Source organism: Acomys russatus, chromosome 32, assembly GCF_903995435.1.
Source record: "Acomys russatus chromosome 32, mAcoRus1.1, whole genome shotgun sequence".
Lineage (NCBI taxonomy): Eukaryota > Metazoa > Chordata > Mammalia > Rodentia > Muridae > Acomys > Acomys russatus.
In genome coordinates, this window is record NC_067168.1 from 31,436,288 (window position 1) to 31,457,431 (window position 21,144).

Sequence of the window (21,144 nt, forward strand, 5' to 3'; positions counted from 1 at the left end):
CGTATTAAAACCATCCTTCACAAGAGTGTGAACTTCATGCCTTAAAACGAATTGATACCCTATGAGCATATACAGGAGAGGTAATCCCCCTCAGGAACAGTCATAGGGGAGGGGAATAATGGGAAAATGGGAGGCAGGGAAGAATGGGAGGATACAAGGGATGGGATATTCATTGAGATGTAACAAGAATAAATTGATAATAAAAAAAAAAAAAGAATGGCAAAAGCCTTTCTTTGTTGGGTGTCCTCTGCATGTGTAGCACTGCGTATTTCAGACCATAAGATGCACTTTTCTCCCCCAAAAGGCAGTGGCGGGGGGTGGGGGTGGGTGGAGGGGAATTAAGGTTCGCCTTACGGTGTGATTGTTGTCTTTACTGTTTTTCTCATTTTGTGACTCTAAAACCTGGGTGCGTCTCATAGCTCGAAAAATACAGTAGCTATCCAGACAGGTTCATTTGTCCTGAGAGCTGTGAGAGGGCACAGGCATACCTTTTGCCTTCATAGCCCACAAAATCAAACACTGACACGAAGGGGAACTTTTCTTTCTTTCTTTCTCTCTTTCTTTTTTTCTTCTCAATTGCTGTTCTCTTTAGTATGAGCGAGGAGGCAAAAAGAAAATCCACCGCCATGTTTCTTCTTGATATCTGTGGTGGTAAAAGGAGGCTCTTTGTCCTGTGTAGCTAAGGCAGAAAACAATGGCTAGATTTCAAAGGACCCTGGGAATAGCACAGCCAGAGTCCCAGGTGTGGCTTCCTAAGGATCAAGTATAGGCACTGTACTGCTTAGTGGCTTCTTAATGGTCTCAGACAGACTGCAGCTCCGTGTTCTCGCTTTGCTTGCCAAAAGACAAATTCTTCCCACTAGTGAAGCCTCATTTCCTTGTTTACCAATGGAGGAAGCCATAGTTCTGACCCCTGGGAGTACTGTGAGGATTGGTCTGGGGAGATAGCTCAGTTCCTGCAAGCACAACACAACGACACAAGTTTGATCCTCAGAACCAATCAGGGAAAGGAACCTGTGTGTGGGACATGAACTTGCAATTCTAGCACTGGGGAAATGGAGACTTGCCAGCCAGAAGAGCCTAATTGGTGAGTTGAAGGCAACTGAGAGCCCCTTTCTCAAAAAATCAAAGTGGACAGCTACTTGAGAGAATGACACTTAAGGTTGTCTTCTGGAGTCCGTATCCATATGCATGCGCATGCACACACATTCATGTATACATGTGCAAGAATATGAGCGCCTATAGATGCACCTGCACACACAAGCATCCACCTATGAACATCCACGCTCACATATGATAACTACACTAAAGTGAGACAATGCATATAACATGCTGGGCTGAGCCCCTGGCATAGAGGAAGCAGTTGGGGTGTTGTTGGAAGCTGTGTTAGCACCATTATTCACGTGGAGAGGGTCTAGGGAAAGATGGAAAGAATTAGCATTGTCAGGGGAAAGGAAAAGTTATAAAAAACGAGTGCCAATCCAAGGGATGGGCTAACAATTGAGATGTAATATGAATAAATTAATAAATGATTAAGAAAAAAAAAGAATGAGTGCCCATGTCATGGACAGCCACCAATACTAAATGTATAATTTCACCTCGTTTGTGATCTCATTCAGTCCAAAGATTCAAGGCATACATTGGCTCATGGAAATGCATGCCCTAGCATTTGTTCCTTTTGGATAATTCATGTGGAAAAAAGAGTTTTAAAACAGAATGTTGAAGCTAAGCAGTGTGGCACACATCTTTAATCTCGGCACCCAAGAGGCCGATGCAGGTGTCTCTATCTGTGTAAGTTTGAGGCCAGCCTGATCTACAGAGAGTTCTAGGACAGCCAAGGCTACACAAAACAAAACAAACAAACAAACAAACAAAACAAAACAAACAAACAAAAAATAGAATGTTGAAATAATCTGGGCAGGTATTTCAACCTGTATCTTGCTACAACTAAGGCCCACAAACAGAGATGAAGTGAATTTACCAAACCAAACAGAAAATCCAAAGAAATTTGGACCTTACCCACACCCCCAGGCTTCCTCAGGTGCTTGAGGTGATTTTGAGTTTGCAGCGTGCCCGCTCTGCCAGACTTTTGGTTTGAGAAAGAAAAGCTGCAGCCCTCAGCAGGTCAGGAGCTGGCGAAGACTGTGCCATTGGGTGCAAGCACAGCAAGGGCTTTACATTGAGCAAAAGTGCCAATGAAGACAAGGAACGTTCATGTCCTCAGAGAGGACTCGAGGCAGAAGCGGACATTCTCAGCAGATGGGAGAGGCGGGCGAGTCACGAGGAGGAGACAGCGTGATCAGAAAGCTGTACTTTCCTTCTGGGTGAGCTTGGAGACCATCCTTCCCCAAACCAGACACACAGCTAAGCTCATCTTCTGCTCCACCCCACCAAGGGTTTATCAGGAAAGAGAGATCCCCCACCACCACCTAGAAGAGCAGGCTGCCCTGTCCTCTGGCATATCCTTTCACTCTTTCATTCCTTATTAACTCTTTCACTCATCCCTTTATGTCCACTCACCAAAGATGTAAGTAACAAACACAGCATTCTCCAAGGTGCTGGCCTAGGGAGTCGCTGTACCTCATTTACTCTCTTAGTCCCAGGAGAGAGAGAGAGAGAGAGAGAGAGAGAGAGAGAGAGAGAGAGAGAGAGAGAGAGAGAGAGAGAGAGGGATTCCACCACTGTTGTTATCATTAAAAGGTTGAGGGAAAGTAAGACCAAGAGAGGAAGGTACATTGTCTTAGAGTCGCACGAGCTTTTATGTTTTTTTCCATTTATTCTAGTAGCTATCTTGTCACTAACTAGCATAATTGAGAAAGTGGTATTAGTTGACCTTGGTCGTCTTTGCAGGAACATTTTTGCCAGTTAAATTTGTTTTGTGATTTATACAGACGTAATATAGATAACCTGAACACACTTGGCAAAAACATGATGTTAGCTATCTCCCCTCGGGGAGAGCATCTGCCTTAAGGTTATAATATAGGGGCTGGAGAGATGGCTCAGCGAGTAAGAGCACTCGCTGCTCTTTTAGAGAACCTGAGTGCATTTCCAGCACCTGCGTCAGGCAGCCCACAGCCTCCTGTAACTCCATTTCCAGGGGATCCAACAGCCTGTGTTGTCATGCGTAAGTACCTGTACCCAGGTGCAGATATCCACACATGCCCATCATTTAAAACCAAATGAATCTTAAAATGGAAAGGCTGCAGCTTGGCTTCTTGAAAAGTGTTGGTATGACTGCCAGTCTCCTAAGGCCAGGATCTTACAAAGTCGGCGCCCAGAGGCATCCCCACCAGACCAGAATTCCTTCCGTGCTCAGCCATGTTGAACACACTCATTGCCTGATTTGTTACAGGCATTTTTCTCTTCTCTATGGATCAGCAGCACCTACATTAAATCCCCCTTCTTCTCCTCAATGTATTTATTCTACAAAATTCTCTTCTGTTAAAACTGAGAACTCTATCTGGGAGCCTTTGAGAGTTACTGGACTCAGTGTTACAAAGTTCCTTGGCCCTTGTTCATAATAGAAGGATAGCACACTGCCTTCCAATATATCTATGTACCACATGCTTGCCTGGTGCCTCTGAAGGCCCAAAGAGGGCATCAGATCCCCTGGAACCAGGGGTAGAGATGGCTGTGGGTCATCATGTGGGTGCTAGGAATCAAACCCCAGTCCTCTGCAGGAACAGCCAGTACTGTTAATTGCTGACCTATCTCTCCAGCCCCCGATGCAGAAACTTATGAAAAAGCACACTGCTGGCCCTATCCCAGAGTGTCTGATTCAAAGACTCTAGTTTGAGAGCTCACGATAAGTATTTCCAGCTTCTCCACTGATATAATCCGAGAATCCTGTGCATGCCAGTGAGTCAGTTTTTCTCAATAGCTTTAGTGATGAAACAGTGACGTAACAAGTTAAGGACCAAGAAGCAAGAAAAACAGTTCACTGTAAAGTTTGCATTTCTACTACATAGCCTGCACGTGGCTCAAGGGTTCTGTTCTTGATGGAGGTGTGGGGGGGGGGGGGCGGGGACACATGCCCATGAATGTTCAGGTGCATGTTATGAGAAAGCAGTGCTTGCATATGTGTGTGCTTGTAGAGGCCAGAGGACAATCTCAGGTGTCATGCCTAGTGTGCTATATACCTTGTTTTTTGAGATACCATTTCTGACTGGCCTGGGACTCATCAAGCAAGCTAGGTTTCCTGGCCAGTGATAAACCCCAAGGATCCACCCTGTCTCCTTTCCCTAGTGTTTGGATTATAACTACATGCTGGCTTTTCATTCTTTCTCACTCCTCCTCTTCTTTCCTTTATCACGTGTGGAGGTGCACATGTGTGTAGAGGGGTATGAGCAGCTTCATATGCAGGCCCAGAGATCGATGGTAATAAAACATCCTTAGTCACTCTTGCACCTTATTCACTGAGTCAGGGTCTCTCAATCAAACGTGGAGCTCGCCCACATGGCTATGGCCCATATGTCTCCCTAGCCACCTTGCTCAAGGAATCCCCAGTCTCTCTGCCCTCTGAAACTGTAACTATAGGGTAGAGTGTCGCGCCCACCCCATATTTACCTGGGTTTCTTATGATCTGAACTCTCGGGCATATGCTTGCACAGCTAGCTTTTCAGCCATGAGCCATCTCCCCGGCCCATCACTGGCTTTTTAAGAATGTGCATTCTATGGGGTGAACATGGGCCCTCGGGCTTCCAAGCAAGCACTTTACCAATTGAGCTATCTATGCCCTCAGCCCTTGATGGGCGTCTTGGCTGCCACCATTTATTTCCACTAAATAAAGTCAACTGTATCTATTTCCCAGACAATGGGCTTTCTTCCTGACACAGACACGTGTCCAGATTATATTAGCTCAATGACCCTTGAAAAGCCCAATAGACCTCAAGTTGTCACGATCTGGGACTTTGGTCTAGGGTCAGAATGGGCCCATTTGTGAGCACCAAAAGCTGCTGTCCAGACTCGCTGTGATGCCCAGAGCAAGATTCCAAGGTCAGCATTTGGTTCTATAATATCTTGTGCCTTTGTGCCTTAAAATTGATGGCCTGGGGAGATCAGATTTACATATTACAGCAAGCTACTCATTTCCTCTTTGTTTCTCAGAGGGAAAGCTTCCCCTGATTTTGCAGAATCACTGCAGTGGCAACTGCATAAGTGAGAAATGATGTCATGGGTACGCATCATTGTTTCAGCTCCCCTGGACCAGCTGTGGAAGCCTGGAAACACTGCTGCTCCCTACTGCCCACAGACAGGCAGGATTCAGGGTGCCTGTGGGTAAGCAAGCCCCCACCCCTCCAAGGACAATAAAATCCTCTCTTTCCCTTTTCATCAGTAGCTCTTTCGGGCTAGTAACCTTAAATTCAGACCCTACAGGACGTCTCCTGTTAGAGCTGTGCACCTCCTTTAGAGGGTCCGCAATTGGAGTCATGCACATGTGGGGGACTGCCACCAAGTCCCCGTGTGACTTTTGACAAGTTGCTTAGCATATCTGTGACATGTGGATCCAAGACTCCATCTATCTTTATAGAAGGTTTCAGTCGATTCCTTTCCAAACTCCCTCCTCACATTCAGAGTTCATGGCTGTCACTCATGCCTTATCTTTCACCTCAGAAAGTAAGTATTCTTTTTCTGAACCCATTCATTTGAAAAACGGTCTCCCAAGTCACCACCACACACCCGACATGCACTCCTTCATCCTGTCTGTGACTCAGCATCTCCCTGCTGCTAAGTATTAGATGCCATTGAGTAACAGATGGCACTGTTCTACCGTAGCACCCCCCTTCCCCCAGAGAAAGCCATTCTGCCCCCATTCAATTTCAAAGGCACTATTAAAAAGATATATATTCAGTGGCAATTTAAATGGGCTTTTGCTTATGGGCCCTGTTTCACATCTCTCTGACTATTTGATACCTGTCTTAGCCTTATTTGATGTGGAGGAGGCAGTTAAACAGCTGGGAATGAATGAGAATTTGCAGGGACTTCCACCTCAGTGCTGAAAAACTGGTCCAGGTATTTTGCTCTGGCATTAACCCTTTAAGCCAGGCTAGTCCAAGGCACTCAGCTCCCAGACCAGCTTACCCATGAAAGGAGCTACATGGTACCTATACCTGAGATCTCCCCAGCTTCTGTTTTTCCATTTCTAGCCAGCTTTCCTTAGAGTCTCAAGTCCACATAGCTCAGAACTGCTGTCCGTGCAGCCTGGCCCTGTCTCTCTGATGCGTAGCTTGCTTTGCCCACCACCTGCCACTTGCCTTCCCTAAGAAAATGCTATCTTGATGTTCTTCTCAAATATCAGCATCCCGAGTCTCAGGTAAGAATACCCTGTCCTTGTCCCGACGTGGAGTCACAAGACACGGTAGCCCCATGAACAGAATTATTAATATAACAAATCACCAATTTGCTGAACCTCAACAAACAAAAAAGACAGCTTAGCAAATAAGGTTTTTCCCAAGCCACTCTCAAAATAAAGTTTTATATATTAAAATTAAAATTTTAACCTTACAAAGTTTACTGCAATTACCTTAAGCCTTGTGAACATTTCTGATTGCTTCTTCAAGCTACAGATGAAATTTAGTGTTGATGATGAACTTTTCTAAATACCAAAGCACAGTCATAAGATTATTAAACAGTCTCTTGTCTTTTGTTCCAAAGTGGGAGAAAAATATGGTGATAATCGTTAAGCTTCCCATGTCTTCAAAAGACAAAGGCTTGGGAGGGTACATGCCCTGGCACCAACAGTGATGGCTTCTAGGTTGTGGGCTTGTAATGTCTTGCTTGTGTTTTCCTATATTTCCTACAATGAATGTATAGCATATTTACAATAAAAAGCAATACAACAAAGGGGCTCAGGAGTTAGTAAAGTGTTTGCCACACAATCATAAGTGCTGGAGTTTGGGTCCCCTGCTCAACATAAAATCCAGGCTACTCAGTGTGTGTCTTTAATCCCAGCACGAGGGAGGGGTGGATAGACAGGACTCCGAAGCTCCCTGGCTAGCCAGACCAGACCAGCAGCAAGCTCCAAGTTCAGTGAGATACCCTGTCTGAAAACAAACAATGGAGAGCAACTGAAGAAGACACCTGACATCAACCTCTGGCTTTCACATGCACGTGTGAGTGTGCGCACACGCATGCGCAACCAGACAGCCATATACCACACACATTGACACATACAAAGAAGCAATGAGTGTTAGTTAAAAAGCATCATCATAAACATTCGTAAATAAGCAAAAGAGGAAGGAACATACATTATAAAGATTTTTAACCAACCCCTCACATACATGAACATCCATGTAGATACAAACACACATGCAACTACACATACACAGAGGGGTGAGGCCTCTACAGACTTTAAACTATTGATAAACTTTTACAATATATGAGGAAATTCAGCCCAGGAAGTCAGTAGGAAAGCCCCTTGAGAGAGATATTTGTGAGGTTTTAAAGAAAACCGTCATAACATGCTTTTAAGGAAAACCTTGGTCCCCAAACCTCTGCCCTTGGGAAGCAGAATTGGCCCAGCTAATCTGATTCTTAGTTTTTGTAATATTACTTTTGGGTAGAGAAGAGACCTGGGAGGACCTAGGGCACTAATAATCAATAACGTAAGGAGCCGCCATGAGATCCGCACTGGATCTGCAAAGAGGCTGTGAGATTCTGCCAGAGCCCATTCAAGCAGAATTTGAGAAACATAATATTTGTATTTTTAATTAATCCAATAAAGTTTAGGGGGAGAAAATTTACCAGCTTGGTTTACAAAGTCACTCCCAAGAGTCTTAGACTCAGATCCGAGGACAAAATGAGACCAGGTATGAATTAATTAGCTCTGTTCTGCATGGAACATGGGGCCTCTGGGGCTTCTCTATGCACTAGCACAGGTCATCCAAGGTGCACACTCTTGAGTCCAAGCTCCCAGAGGCCCAGAGTAAGCTGACTATAGTTCCAACTCCTGCTTCCTTAGCATCTGCCCACCTGGAGGCTCAGGGCAGGGCTCTTGACCACACTAGTCAGAGGAACAAAGGAACAGAAATGTTGCCAACCCCTATTCCCTCTGTTGAAATCTGAAGCAAGAAATCTGCTGTTCCAGTTCACTTGCTGACAGGGCCCCAGTAGAATCAGACAGCTGAGAACTGAGCAGACAAAATCAGGGCTGTGTTTAGCCCCACCGACAAAGCAGGCTCTCCCCTGCTTTATTCTGGTGTTCCTGGCTTCTCCCTAACACTTTTGTGGAGGTGGACTGTACCCTCTCTCATGAAAGAGCCATATAATGTAAAGGTAGCCTGTGGCTTCATGTGCCCAGGACATTTTAACATAAACATACTACCTTGTTTTAATTAATCAATCACATTTCCTTTAATTTCAAAAATGACCCAACTTGAAGAATATGTTTTTGTGGTCACTTCATACATACGATCTTAGGTCTGGCTGGTATTTATGACATCATCATTGCTACCACCACAGTCATCATCATCATCATCACTAGTACCATCACTGTCATCATCAACACTATCACCACCATTAGCCATCATAATCATCACATCACCACCACTGCCACAACCATTATCATCACCATTACTGCCATCACCAACATCACCAATAATTATCACTATCATCCCCATCATACTGTCACCCCCATCATAACTACAACCACCACTATTAACCATCATCATCATCATCACCATCGCTACCATTAGCAGCAGCAGCACCAACATAATGATCAGTACCATCCCTGCTACCTCTACCACATCCGCCTCCTCTCTCATCATCATCACCATCATCATCACCATCACCACCACCACCACCATCATCATCATCATCACTTGGGCAAGAAACACAAACCTACAATTTGGCACAGCAAAAGGTTAACATTGAACATTTGAATTCACAGAATTTCAAGCTACTCCTCTCCTAAGCTTTACTACCTCTGGCCTCTTGTTTCACATCCTTAATAAGAAAAAAATTAAAACCCTTTAATGTCCCCAGGTCTTCCCACTGGCTTCCTCATAAGTGTTAAGTAGAAAAAAAAAAAAAAGACAAATTTTCATGAAGCCTTATTGTATCACAAAGTATTGTGCTAAGTGAGAGCATCATTGATGCTAATTGATAGACAAAGAGTCAGCCCTGGGAGCTCAACTCTTTCACCCAAAGTCACAGGGAAAGTATAGCTCCAATTCAAAAGGAAGACGAGCTGATTTCATGACGTACCTCCCATTACACCACACCACTCACCAGATAGAAGGCAATTTCTACAACCCTTTGTCAATACCTTTAGATTTATTTAGTTTAATTTATGTGTATGAGTGTTCTGTTTGCATGCATGTGCATACCATGTGCATGCCTTTTGGATTCCTGAAACTGGAATTACAGATAGCTATTATCTCCATGTGGGTGCTGGGAATTGAACTCCAGCCCTCTAAAGAGCAACAAGTGTTCTTAGCTGCTGAGCCATCTCTCCAGCCCAATCCTTTTTACATATATATTTTTTAATTTATAATTTTTGTTTTTAATACATCCTGACTGCATGAACCTTGAAGTCACTTGCTGTATCCACATGCAAGTGCAGGGGCCATGGTTTTAGCCTGGGCTTTCTGATTCTTTAAGCAGGCCTGTGTCTCAACAACAGAGCAGTTCTGCACTTGGCAGTCAACTGTCACCCTTCTTGGCAGCACTTTTAGTACAAGCTCTAGAGATCAGCTGACTCCCCAAGAAAGAACATCCACAAAGCCTACATCATCTGTGGGTCCACGAGATGAGACCTTTACATTTTCAGCTTGACCAATTTATGGGACAGTGAACTGTGACAATTTTTGCATCTTCTGTCCCCTAGCCCCTCCCTCAGCTCTCTGTAAGGTTTGCAAGGGCTGAACCCTAGGCCTGTTCTACAACCCCCCCCCCAAGATCTTCCACACAGCATCTATTTAAGTAAAAAAAAAAAAAAAAAGACTGTCCATACCTCAATTGCATAATTTGTAGAAAATGGCTTTATATTTTTAGGTATTACCAGCTCAAAAACTACTGAAAGAAATGATCAGATATTTTGGTCTGTGTTACAGATTTTCTTCCATGATGCATGTACACACAGCTCTTTTTCTAAATAAACACTTGGTTACTTACACTTCTTACTGCTGTGTTTTGTTTCGTTTTTCTTGTTCTGTTCTGTTTTATTTAGACTCATGTGTCCCTGGATGGCCTTGAACTCTAGATTCTGAGGATGACCCTGACCTTTGTGGTGCTAAGGATTGAACCCAGGGCTTTCTGCATGCTAGATTTGTAGTGCTAAGGATTGAATCCAGGGCTTTCTGCATGCTAGATTTGACCTCTGCTACCTGGGACACATCCCTGGCCTTCTTGCTTGCATTTTTATAAAAAATATATAGCGAACATACCAATGTGAATGTACTTTTTTTGCTTATTTATTTTAAGGGTATTATGGAAAAATTGATGTAGCATGTTCTCTGTCATAGACATTAAAGTTCTTTCCAATACTTTGTCACTAATAACATCATTTGGATGAACATCATGGTCTATGGACATTTCAGCCCCGTAGATACTGCTTTTCTTCTAGAACGAGTAAACAGGAATGGTGCACAGACTTTAAGACCGTTGACACTAACTGCTGGTGACCCATACAGAAACTTTGCAGCAGCTTATACACATCCCTGCTTGGTGCATAACGGTCCCCTCTACTGCATCCCTGGTAACAGCTCTGGCATCTCGTTTTTGGATGAGTCTCTCTTTGAAGTTTTTAGCACCACATGAATGAGAAGACAGACCCTGCCCTGAATTAGATGCCCTCTTTCCCACACAGTCCCTACTCCAGCCCCAGATGAGTGTGGAAAACACAGAAGGTTGAATGCCATCCCTCAATCACTCTATGGCCCTGGAGGTTGGTTGGTTTCCCATTGATGGGTTTGTTCAAGGATTGAGGGTAGAGTGAGGTATTGTGACACTGCTAAGGGCACTCAGCTTAGACGGCTGTCTCACTCCTAGCCCGGCCTTATTTCCCTTTCATACACTCCCTATCTGTACCTTCTTTTTCCATTCATTACTCATGCATTGGAGACTTCCAGGCCAGGACACTTCCCCAGCTATCCAACAATAAAAATAAAAACCCCAGGGATGGCTCACAGACATCTCAGGTTCAACGGCACCAACCCAAGCTCACTGTCTCCTTGCTTTCTCTGGGGCCTCTTCCATCTACCCTTCCTTCCTCTAGAGCACCCAGGCACTGAATGGCACCTCTATCCCCCCAGATTCTGGAGAAATAAAACCCAGAAGCCTTCCCTCAACCCCTCTCAACTCTACTATCATCTGATCTTGAGGCCCTGGTCAATCTTTAATTGATGGAAGCGACCTCAATACCTCTATCAACTCACCCCCCTTCTACCTCCAGGCTCTAGTCTGAGCTAATAGATGATTGTAATTTTCTCTAAGTGGGGACTGCCTGGATTAGACAGAAGGGAAGAAAGAAGTAGCATTTTCTACACACCTGTTACCTGGTTCTGGAATCTTGTTAAGGGTCATTGTGCACACAAGAAATCCACACAATAGATGATATTGTCACAAGCGCACAGATCAGGAAACTGAGTCACAAGGAATAGAGCTAAGATAAGGCCCCCACACCACCTGGGCTGGCATCCAGAGCCTCCTGTGTGATCCACGGTGAAGACTGTGTATTGACACCATGTAGTCGTGCCTCTGTCATCCCTGGAAGCCATAGCAGTCTAATGAATGTGGACTCTGAAACTCCATTATCTGGATTCAGATCCCAGACTTCCTGGCTGTGGACATCTGAGTCAGTTACCTTTTGTCACGGACTAAATGATAGCCCTCAACAACTGAGCCCATGTCCTGTGAGCATGCCCCAATTAGCAAAAGCCTTTAGAGTTTGAAGTGAAGGATCTCAAGGTGAAGAGATGCTGGGTGAGCCAGGTGAGTACCGTATCCATTGACAAGTGCCTTGTGAGAGACACCCAGCAGAGGAAAGGGCCGTCTAGAGGAAAAGGGGAGTGAATCCACTGCAAGCAGAGGAACCAGCCACCACAAGCTGAAGGGACAAGATTCAGAATGGGCCCAGACCCTCTGAGGAAACATTTCCCAACAACCACTTGGCTTTCGACTTCTGCCCTCTCAGGCCCCAAGAGAGCAGTTGCTTTTTCCCTAACCTTCAAGTCTGTAGTTCTTTGTCGCATCATCAGCCTTTGCGACCACAGGCTCTCCACATTTCAGTGTTCTCATCTGCGTGTGGACAGAAAGCTGTGCTTCATTGGCTGCCGTAAGAACTAAGCCCATTGTACAGAAGGCAGTTGTAGCAGCAGCTGCCACACCGTCACATCTCTCTAGGCTGTATTTATCACAACTCTTAGATAGTCATGTGACCTTTAACAGTAGCAATAAGGGCTCACAGTCTGCCTCAAAGCTGAGTTGACATCTTTCATTAAAAAAAAAAAAAAAAAAAAAAAAAAAAAAAAAGCCAAGTCCATAGAGTGCCAGCCTTGGCACAGACAAGCTTTACCCTGACCAAGACGGTAGTTGGAAGGTTGTTGCAGGCCCTTCACCTGATAGAATGTTCTGACCTGGGCCCTGAACTAGGTGAGCGACCCTTTCTTCTTTCCCTAATGCCTATGGTGTGGTAGGCAGGACTGGGATGGGGTAGCAAGTGACTTCTAACTAGTCACTAAACTGAGTCATTTGTGACAGTAATGAGGCCTGACATAAGCAACAAGGCAGAAGTAAGATGTTAGTGCACCGAAGGATTTAAACCTTAAATCCTTCTCCCTCTCTGAAAACTCTCCCTTCACCCCAACTCCTGCTAATGAAGGCAGAGAAAGGGTAAAAGCCTGTAATTACACTGACATAATTAGAATCCTACTTAATAGAACGCTTAAGGCAGGAAGCCCAAACCAATGGATCACCCATTGGCACCATCGCCCACTCCATCCTTCTGAATCATTCTCCCAGGATGCTCCTTCGGTGGGTTCCACTTCAAGCAGTGGTTCTCAACCTTTCTAATGCACGGAGCCTTGAGTATAGTTCCTTCTGTTGTGGTGACCCCAACTATAAAACTATTTTCATTGCTACTTTGTAAGTTTAATTTGGCTACTACTATGAACCGTAATGTAAACATCTGATATGCAGACGGTCATAGGTGACCCCTGTGAGAGGGTAGTTCAGCCCCTGGAGAGGTTGTACCTCACAGGTTGAGAACAGCTGTCTTAAAGACTAAAGACTAAAGACTGTGCCTCATTTGTGTAAGAACACTGGCACACGGCCATTCTCCCCCTGCATGGCCCCAGCAGCTTCAGAAGTGTGTCTTTCTAGCCTGGCCTAGGGGTGTCCTCTTCTAAATCCCAGCTACTCAGGAGGCTGAGACAAGACACTCTCAAGCCCCAAAACCTACCTGAGCTACCAAGTGGGTTCAAGGACAACCTGGGCCACTTCTTGGGAGCCTGTCTCAAGATAAGTAAACCTGGGGCAGAAGGATCTAACTCAGAGATGAAGCCTCAGCTTTAATCCCTAGGACCAAAGATGGGGGAGGCGGGTTGTGCCTCTCTTAACTCCTACATGTTTTAAAACACACTTTAAGTGCATCTTTAATGTCTGATCACATTATGCATCAAATTTATTTGTCTCCCTGTGTTCTGACTTTCCAGTTCACAGAAAAGGAAGTGGGGTGTTTGTGCAGAGTCCACCCATCTTGCTTGTGAGCTGCTCCCCAAAGTGTTAGCTCCTCCCACTTCCTGTTTCCTGTGTCTGTGGACAGGAGGTGTAGTTCCTCCCACTTCCTGTTTCCTGTGTCTGTGGACAGGAGGCATTAGGACCACCCAAAGCCTTCAAGCATAGAAATGCGAGTGTGGCTATAGGAAGATTGTCTAGCGCTGTAAGAGGAAAGGCGGAGAGGCTCCAGGCAGATTCTCTGTCTGCTGCAGGACATTGCCAGGATGCTTGTTTTGCTTTCTCTGTAGATGTGGTCCTAGAAACTGCAGTAGAAAACGCATGAGAAGGTAGAAAGCTGGAAACACCAGTGACAGTAGCTAGGAGTGGAGAGATAGCTCAGTTGGTAACGTGCTTCCTGCACAAACATGAGGACCTATGCAGGGCAGTGGTGGTGCACACCTTTAATCCCAGCACTTGGGAGGCAGAGGCAGGCAGATCTCCGTAAGTTCAAGGCCAGCCTGGTCTACAAAGTGAGTCCCAGGGCAGCCAAGGCTGTACAGAGAAACTCTGTCTCAAAAACAAACAAACAAAAAATCCCAAACAAACAAAACAAACAACAAACAAAAACAAAACAAACATGGGGACCTGAGTTCAGTCACTAGTGCCCGTGTACTGAAAGCAGGGCACAGCAGCACAGGCCATAAAACCCCAGTGCTGGAGAGGCAGAGGAAGGTGGGTGCATGGACTGGACAGCTAGTCTATAGGAAACCAGTGAATTCTGGGTCCAGTGAAGTGCCCTGTCCCCCAAAATAAGGTGATGACATACAATGCCCAACTTGGATCTCTGGTGTGTGCACATACATGCATGCTCACACTTGTATGTGCAGACGTACACAGCTCTCTTCACTCTGCTTCCCCAGTGTGCATGCTCTTCTCCCAGAATCTGTGTGTAGGGCTTTACATGCAAGACAACGCCCATGCTTGTCCTCAAGGACTCACAACTAAAGCTCTGACATGTCCTGAGGTTGACACACTAAACCTGCTTTAATTAGGGACTTCCAGTTGCGTTTCACAAAGACATTTCTCATTTACTATGCCCTTGATTTTAAATAATTACAGTTTTAGAACACATGCTTTAGAGAATATTACTCAGGCTAATAGGGAAGTGATTAAAAAATATCATAAGCATTGTTCCCTTCCATGTTAATATGTCCATTGCTATTGCTGTCATGCTTGTCTCATTTGTGTAGCCATTTCTAGGAGAGACTGTCTCATAGCAGACTTCCTGGCATGCTGGCTCTTACAATCTTCCCTTCTTTTCTGGAATGTTCCCTGAGCCATAGATACAGGGGCTGTTATGTAGCTGTCTCTGCTGGATATAGACCCCCCTCCCCCAATGTTGATCTCTGCCTTGTGTCTCATTGTGGTTTTCTGTGATGGTTTCCAGTTGCTGTAAAGGGAGGTTTCTTTGGTGAGGGATGGAAGCTCGGCTTGTCTCTAAGGACGAGATGTGGAATGCAGTAAGGGATTATGCTGGTCTAGTCTGGTGTTGGCTGTAGATTCCTTCCAAAGTTCCCTGATCTGGCCTGCCCCAAGATGCTGGCTAGGTTTCCAGCACCAGGAATGACGTCCCTCTTGTAAGTAGGACCATAAGCCCAGTTAGACAGCTGTTGATCGACACCAACATGTGGCGCCATTTATTATTGCACCTTTATGCATATCTTGCTAGGCAAGAACTACAGTCAACTCATGGCTGCTGGGAGGAAAATTAATCTGTCCCAGGAATGAGCCTCTTTATTGGTTGTCCAATGCAGAGAGGTCAACCTTGATTCCATGTACATAAAAATTTTTTTAGTAGATTGTTTCTATATTTAGTTGTGCACACACACACACATACAATATGAATAATCAAAGAAAAAGAGGCAATCAAGTTGGGTGGAGGACATAGGAGGGACTGGAGGGATGGTTGCTGGGAGGAGCTAGGGGAGAAAAAAAGACCATGGAAAGTAATAAAATTCTATTTATATTAAAAATATTAAAATATAGCTGGATGGTAGCCGCACATATCTTTAATGCACGCATGAGGCAGAGGCAGACATATTTCTGAGTTTGAAGTCAGCCTGGTCTACAGAGTGAGTTCCAAAATAGCCAGGGCTACACACACACACATACACACACACACACACACACACACACACACACACACACACACACACACACACACACACCCCCCAAAACACAAAACCCTGCCTCAAAAAAAGGGGGGGAACAAAACAAAATAAAACATATGTTAACATATGTTATAAATATATATAAACAGATTTCTCTCCACCACTGTAGCCTATGAGCCAGTGTTTGACACATAGAAAATATTCAATAAATATTTGCTACTGCACCAATTTCAAAGCCGTTTATAAAAAGAATTCTGAGACTATTTTCGCCAAAACAGCCTCATGACAAATGCGTGTCTAGTTTCCAAATGACTGTTTTTTGAAATACAACTGATTATACACTTGCTACAACGCTGGCTTAAATGCTTATTTTTCCTGGCTTTGTTCCTAGTAAACGAAGCCCTGGGTTTTACCGCAAAATGAGGAGCTATGTTGGTTGCGTTGGGCTTTACTGAAGATGGAGACCTAGCTGTTAGACACTGTTGTCATCCTCACTGGCAGAGTCTGCCCTCCCCCTTGACCCAGGGGTGGATGCACACCAGATGTCTCATGGTACAAATATCCCTCTGGTCCAACCTTGCTAACCCACGGGTCTCCAGCTCCCATTTCTTGCCCCTTTCTTGTATGCTAAGGTCTGCAGCTGTGACCCTGCCACAGGGTGAAAAGAATCAAATTAGAGGAATTCTGACAGGTGCACCCCCTTTAGCCTTGATGCCAGGCAAACCTTATTATTTGTTGGCCTCAAACGTCAGCCCCAGCCAGAGTGAGACCTTGTCACTCTGACTTCCTCACTCCGAGGCGTGATCTAGGGTCTCCTCCAGCCTGGCACAAAGCAACAGAGGATGTGTGATGTAGGGTTTGCTGTGAACAGGCGTCTCTGTAGATCAGTACCCCAGCTGGGCACCCTTTCTGGTTTTGCCCGAGCCCCAAGAATGGCAACACCAGTGACAGCCCGTTGCATGTCTGTCATTGTGACCATGAAAGCTTTGAAACCTTAATTAGTACTCATTCTCTGAAGCTGAGTTGGAGGCCAAGACACGATAAATCAGGTTGTTATTGCCTGCTAGGTTACCCACCTGTACCCCGAATGTCCACTTCCTAGCCCTCGGGAGGCAGGAGAGCTGACACACCACAACAGGCTCGTCACACCCTGCAAGTGAAATGTTAGTGTGTCTAGATAAGAGTGAAGATCACAAATGGGGCTGGGAAAATGGCTCAGTGGGTGAAGTGCTCACAAGCATGAGGACCTGAGTGTTTTCTCCGGGACCCGTGTTAAGAAAATAAAGTTGGGTGCAATGGCACATGTCTGTAACCCCCAGACTCAAGGAGGCAGAGGTAGGTGGATCTCTGTGAGTTTGAGGCCATCCTGATCTACAAAGTGAGTGCAGGACAGCCAGGGTTACACAAAGAAACCCTGTCTCAAAACACCAAAAGTAGATAGATTTTATATATAATATATATATTAAATAGATATGTAGATAAATAGATAGATGATAGATAGATAGATAGATAGATAGATAGATAGATAGATAGATAGATAGATAGATAATAGATGAAAAGCCAAGCATGGAAGTGTGCACTTGTAATCTCAGTGCTGGGGAAGCAGAGGTAAACATATCTCTAGGACTCATTGGCCAGCCCAGCCTAGCTGACCTGGTATGTACCAGGCCAGTGAGAGACCTTGTCTCAAAAACTGCCAGCCAAGATTGTCCTCCGACCTCCCTCTGAAGAGTTAAGGCATCTAACACAGAGATGCTCTCCTTAAGTGGGAGGCTTTGTCACAGCTGTCACTGTGGTTATCATTGGTGTTACCAGCACCATCAGTGTGACCATCAGGTGGCTTTTGTGTTGGGATGTTGGACGTACTCTCTGCTCATCAGACCACAGCACCATGAGCACATGATCCTTATGGACCCATCACTCTGCTTGCCCTGGGAATGTCGTTCCTGGACTGTTGTGTCTAGATAGCTTCTCTCTGGCTAGAATACTCGGTTCTTTCACTACTCTTCAAAGAGACAGAAAACACACAGTATGAGAATTTCAGAGAATGGGTTTGTCTCCCTGCCTTTCACAATGCCTCCCTCTCCTGTCAACCTGAGATTAACAAAAAGAAAACAATTACCCATAAACATGATAGCTTTACAAAAGCAAGCATTTATCATCTTACTATTTCTTGTTTCCACAATCAGGGTGTGATTTTTCTAGGTCTTCTAGACAAAGGTCTGTCAAAGGTGCATGCAGTCGGGGTGTTGCTGTCGCTGGGCTCAGCTTAGGGGTAAATTACCTTCCAGGCTCAGGAGCTCGGCTGTCAAAAGGAACCATCAGCCCCTTTCCATGTGAGGCTTTGTACAAAGCTAACTCGCAATTCAGTTATTGTGTCTCCCAGAATAACAAGAGACATGGTAGGTCACAAGCATAAGCCATCTCTCCGTTCTTCAGGAGCTCTGACACTAGAAGCTGTCACTGTGCCCAGCCACGCTCAAGGGAGGGTCTCAGACAGTAGCACCCACACCAAGAAGCTGGCTAGCATCATTGGAGACCATATTAGATAGACGCTGCCCATCAAAGAGAGTAATGTTGTTTTCCCTAAGTACAGGCACAGCATCGACTTGATTTTCTCCACTCCTTTCCCCTTTTGGGCATGGCTTATGCAGCCACCCCCACCACAGTGCCTTGCCAAGCCAACCCTTCACAATAGACAAAGAGGTGGGGGCAAGCAGAGGGACAAGCAGATTCTTCTAAGAATAACTTCCAATATGAAGATGTAGCTGTCCCCACATGCATGCCCAGACACTGGGTCATGGAGAGCACCCCAGTTACTCCCGTGGGCTTGTCTGAGCATTGGTTTCCTGATGAGACATACAGCTCCCTGATGGATATACTAAAAATAGAACTCCAGAGGTTACAGACACCATAGCTATGTATTTACACACCCCCTCCCTGCATCTACTTTGAAAAGATTTGATGCTAATATCAGGTGACTCTGATGCTTTGTTTCTGCTCTCTTTCTGCTCTCTTGATGTACGCATTCCACACTCCCCTCTTCATCTGATAGAAATGTGTCTCAGCAACAGTTACACCACTTCCCAGATGGGTGATCTCAATCCCTTTTCTCCCAGCACACACCGAAAGAGGAAATAAGAGCCAATTCATATTCAGAGAGACCTATGAACAAAGCCAGACTCCTAAATGGACATAGATCATTTCAGGTGGAGTTGTTAGTGAAGCATCATGGAAAGGAGAGTGTTTAAAAATAGGCCTGTAGTCGCATATGTAGCATCTTTCTTTCCTTTTGCAGATTGTATCACAGAGAAAGCTTTCCAAGTCCTTGCTGAAGCATGGGAACACAGCGGGGAAGTCCTCCATCACGGTAAGCTGGCCCTGCAGTGGCAACAGGTGTCGCCCTGTGCACTCGCTGATCCAAAGGAGACACTAGGGTGGTGACTGGGTGTTGGGAACTAACTGAACTGCTCAGGGCTTGTTTTTCCTTCCTTTTTTTTTTTTTTTTTTTTTAAGCCCCTTTTATCTTTTCTTTCTTTTAAAAAAATATTATTTAATTTTTTATGTGCGTTGTTGTGGGAGTGTCAAATCCCTTAGAACTGGAATTACAGACAGTTGTGAGCTGCCATGTTGGTTCTGGGAATTGAACCCAGGGCCCTTGGAAGAGCAGACAATGCTCTTTTAAGAACTGAGCCATGGTGGGGTGTGGTGATGCATGCCTTTAATCCCAGCACTCAGGAGGCAGAGGCAGGTGGATCGCTGTGAGTTTGACACCAGCCTGGTCTACAAAGTTAGTCCAGGACAGTCAAGGCTATACAGAGAAACCCCTGTCTTGAAAAACAAAACAAAACAAAAAGAGAACTGAGCCATCTCTCAATCCCCTCTTTTTCTTTCTTGATAAAGCCATTTTGATCCTACCCTCAGGGAAAATGGGCGGGGGGGGGGGGGGGGGGGGGGTGGGGAAGCAGGTTTCAAAGTGAGGTCTCTCACTTCTATTGAGAGTTTCTGCACTCACACTGGAAATCACAAGATAGGGCATTAAAGAGAAGAGAATTGACTTTGTTGAAACACACACACATATGCACACGCATATGCACACACACACATGCACACGCATATGCACACATGCACACACACACACACACAGACACACACACACACACCTTATTTTAAAAGCATTTAGTTAGAGGTTTGGTTTGCTGCCCAAGAAGAGGCACTCCTCATCACTCTTCGTTGAGCAGCAGATTTGAGCTCTGTTGCTTGGCCCCATAGACAGCAGTTATTTAAGCAAATTTATTCTCTATTTAAAATAAAATAAGTGTCCAAATTCAGTTCCTTCATGGCACTAGTATTGAACTAATTGCTCGATAACTAGTGAGCCTAGTGACTTGTTAAAGAAAAGGCAGTTGCTTTTAATTTTGAGATAGGGTCTCACTATGTTGTTCTGGCTGACCTGGAACTTGTTGTGTAGACCAGGCTAGCCTAGAACTCACAGAGGCCTGACTACGTCTGCCTCCTAAGTGCTGGGATTAAAAACATGCAACTCTATGGCGAGCAAAAAAAGCTTTTCTTAGTAGCTGCTCCTGACAGCTCTACCCTGAGCCTGAATCCCATCTCATAGTCCACATCCAGCATCTGAAAGTTAGTCACCCACTGCTGTGTAGTCTAGTGAGCTCCCTCCCGGGGCTGGAAGTGGTGTGCCATATGCATAAGAAATGTGGAGAAACTTCTCACCCAATGTCTGTGTTTGCTCATTTTGAGACCAAAAGTACCCAAAGGTGCTGATAGGCTCCTGGGCTGAGGGGTCAGCCCTCTCTCTACAGCAGCTCATGTGTGCTTTTTCTTTAGGTGATTGCTGAAGAGCTGTCAGGCAACGATGACTACGTGGAGCTCGCATTCAACGCACGGAAATTGGATGATAAGGTAAAACGGTTCGCGTTGACCTCATTGAAGGAAGTAATAAAGCCAGGACACACAGTTTAATCAGATTCCTCCTTGCAGCTATCTTTCCCTTTCAGCCCACATTATTAAACACATCAAAGATTTCAGAGAGGCCCGGAAGGTGAGGTTTTCCCCCAAATGGAGAAGCAGTTAAGAAGAAGGAGAAGGGACCATAATTAACACACGACAATTTGGTAACACTAAGTCATCATTTGTTTCCAAATGCCATAGGTCAGCTGTACCCAAGAAAATACAGCTTTCCCCTATCGCTAGGGCCATTCTACAGGAAAAGAGAAGCCACGGAGGGGAGGGTGATGACACATCCATAAATAAGCATCTGTGTTTGCCAAGTTTGGGGTTAAGAACTTTGCATCCA

The 21,144-nt window shown here is 45.1% G+C and overlaps 1 protein-coding gene across 1 annotated transcript in view; it reads left to right on the plus strand.

The window, feature by feature from the left end:
• Cpne4 (copine 4) overlaps nucleotides 1-21,144 on the plus strand; it is a 433,114-nt gene that overhangs the window by 285,656 nt on the left and 126,314 nt on the right. The window contains exons 4-5 of the mRNA XM_051140534.1: nucleotides 19,126-19,197; nucleotides 20,676-20,750. Of these exons, the coding sequence (XP_050996491.1) occupies nucleotides 19,126-19,197; nucleotides 20,676-20,750 (147 nt within the window). The remainder of the gene's footprint in view (nucleotides 1-19,125; nucleotides 19,198-20,675; nucleotides 20,751-21,144) is intronic.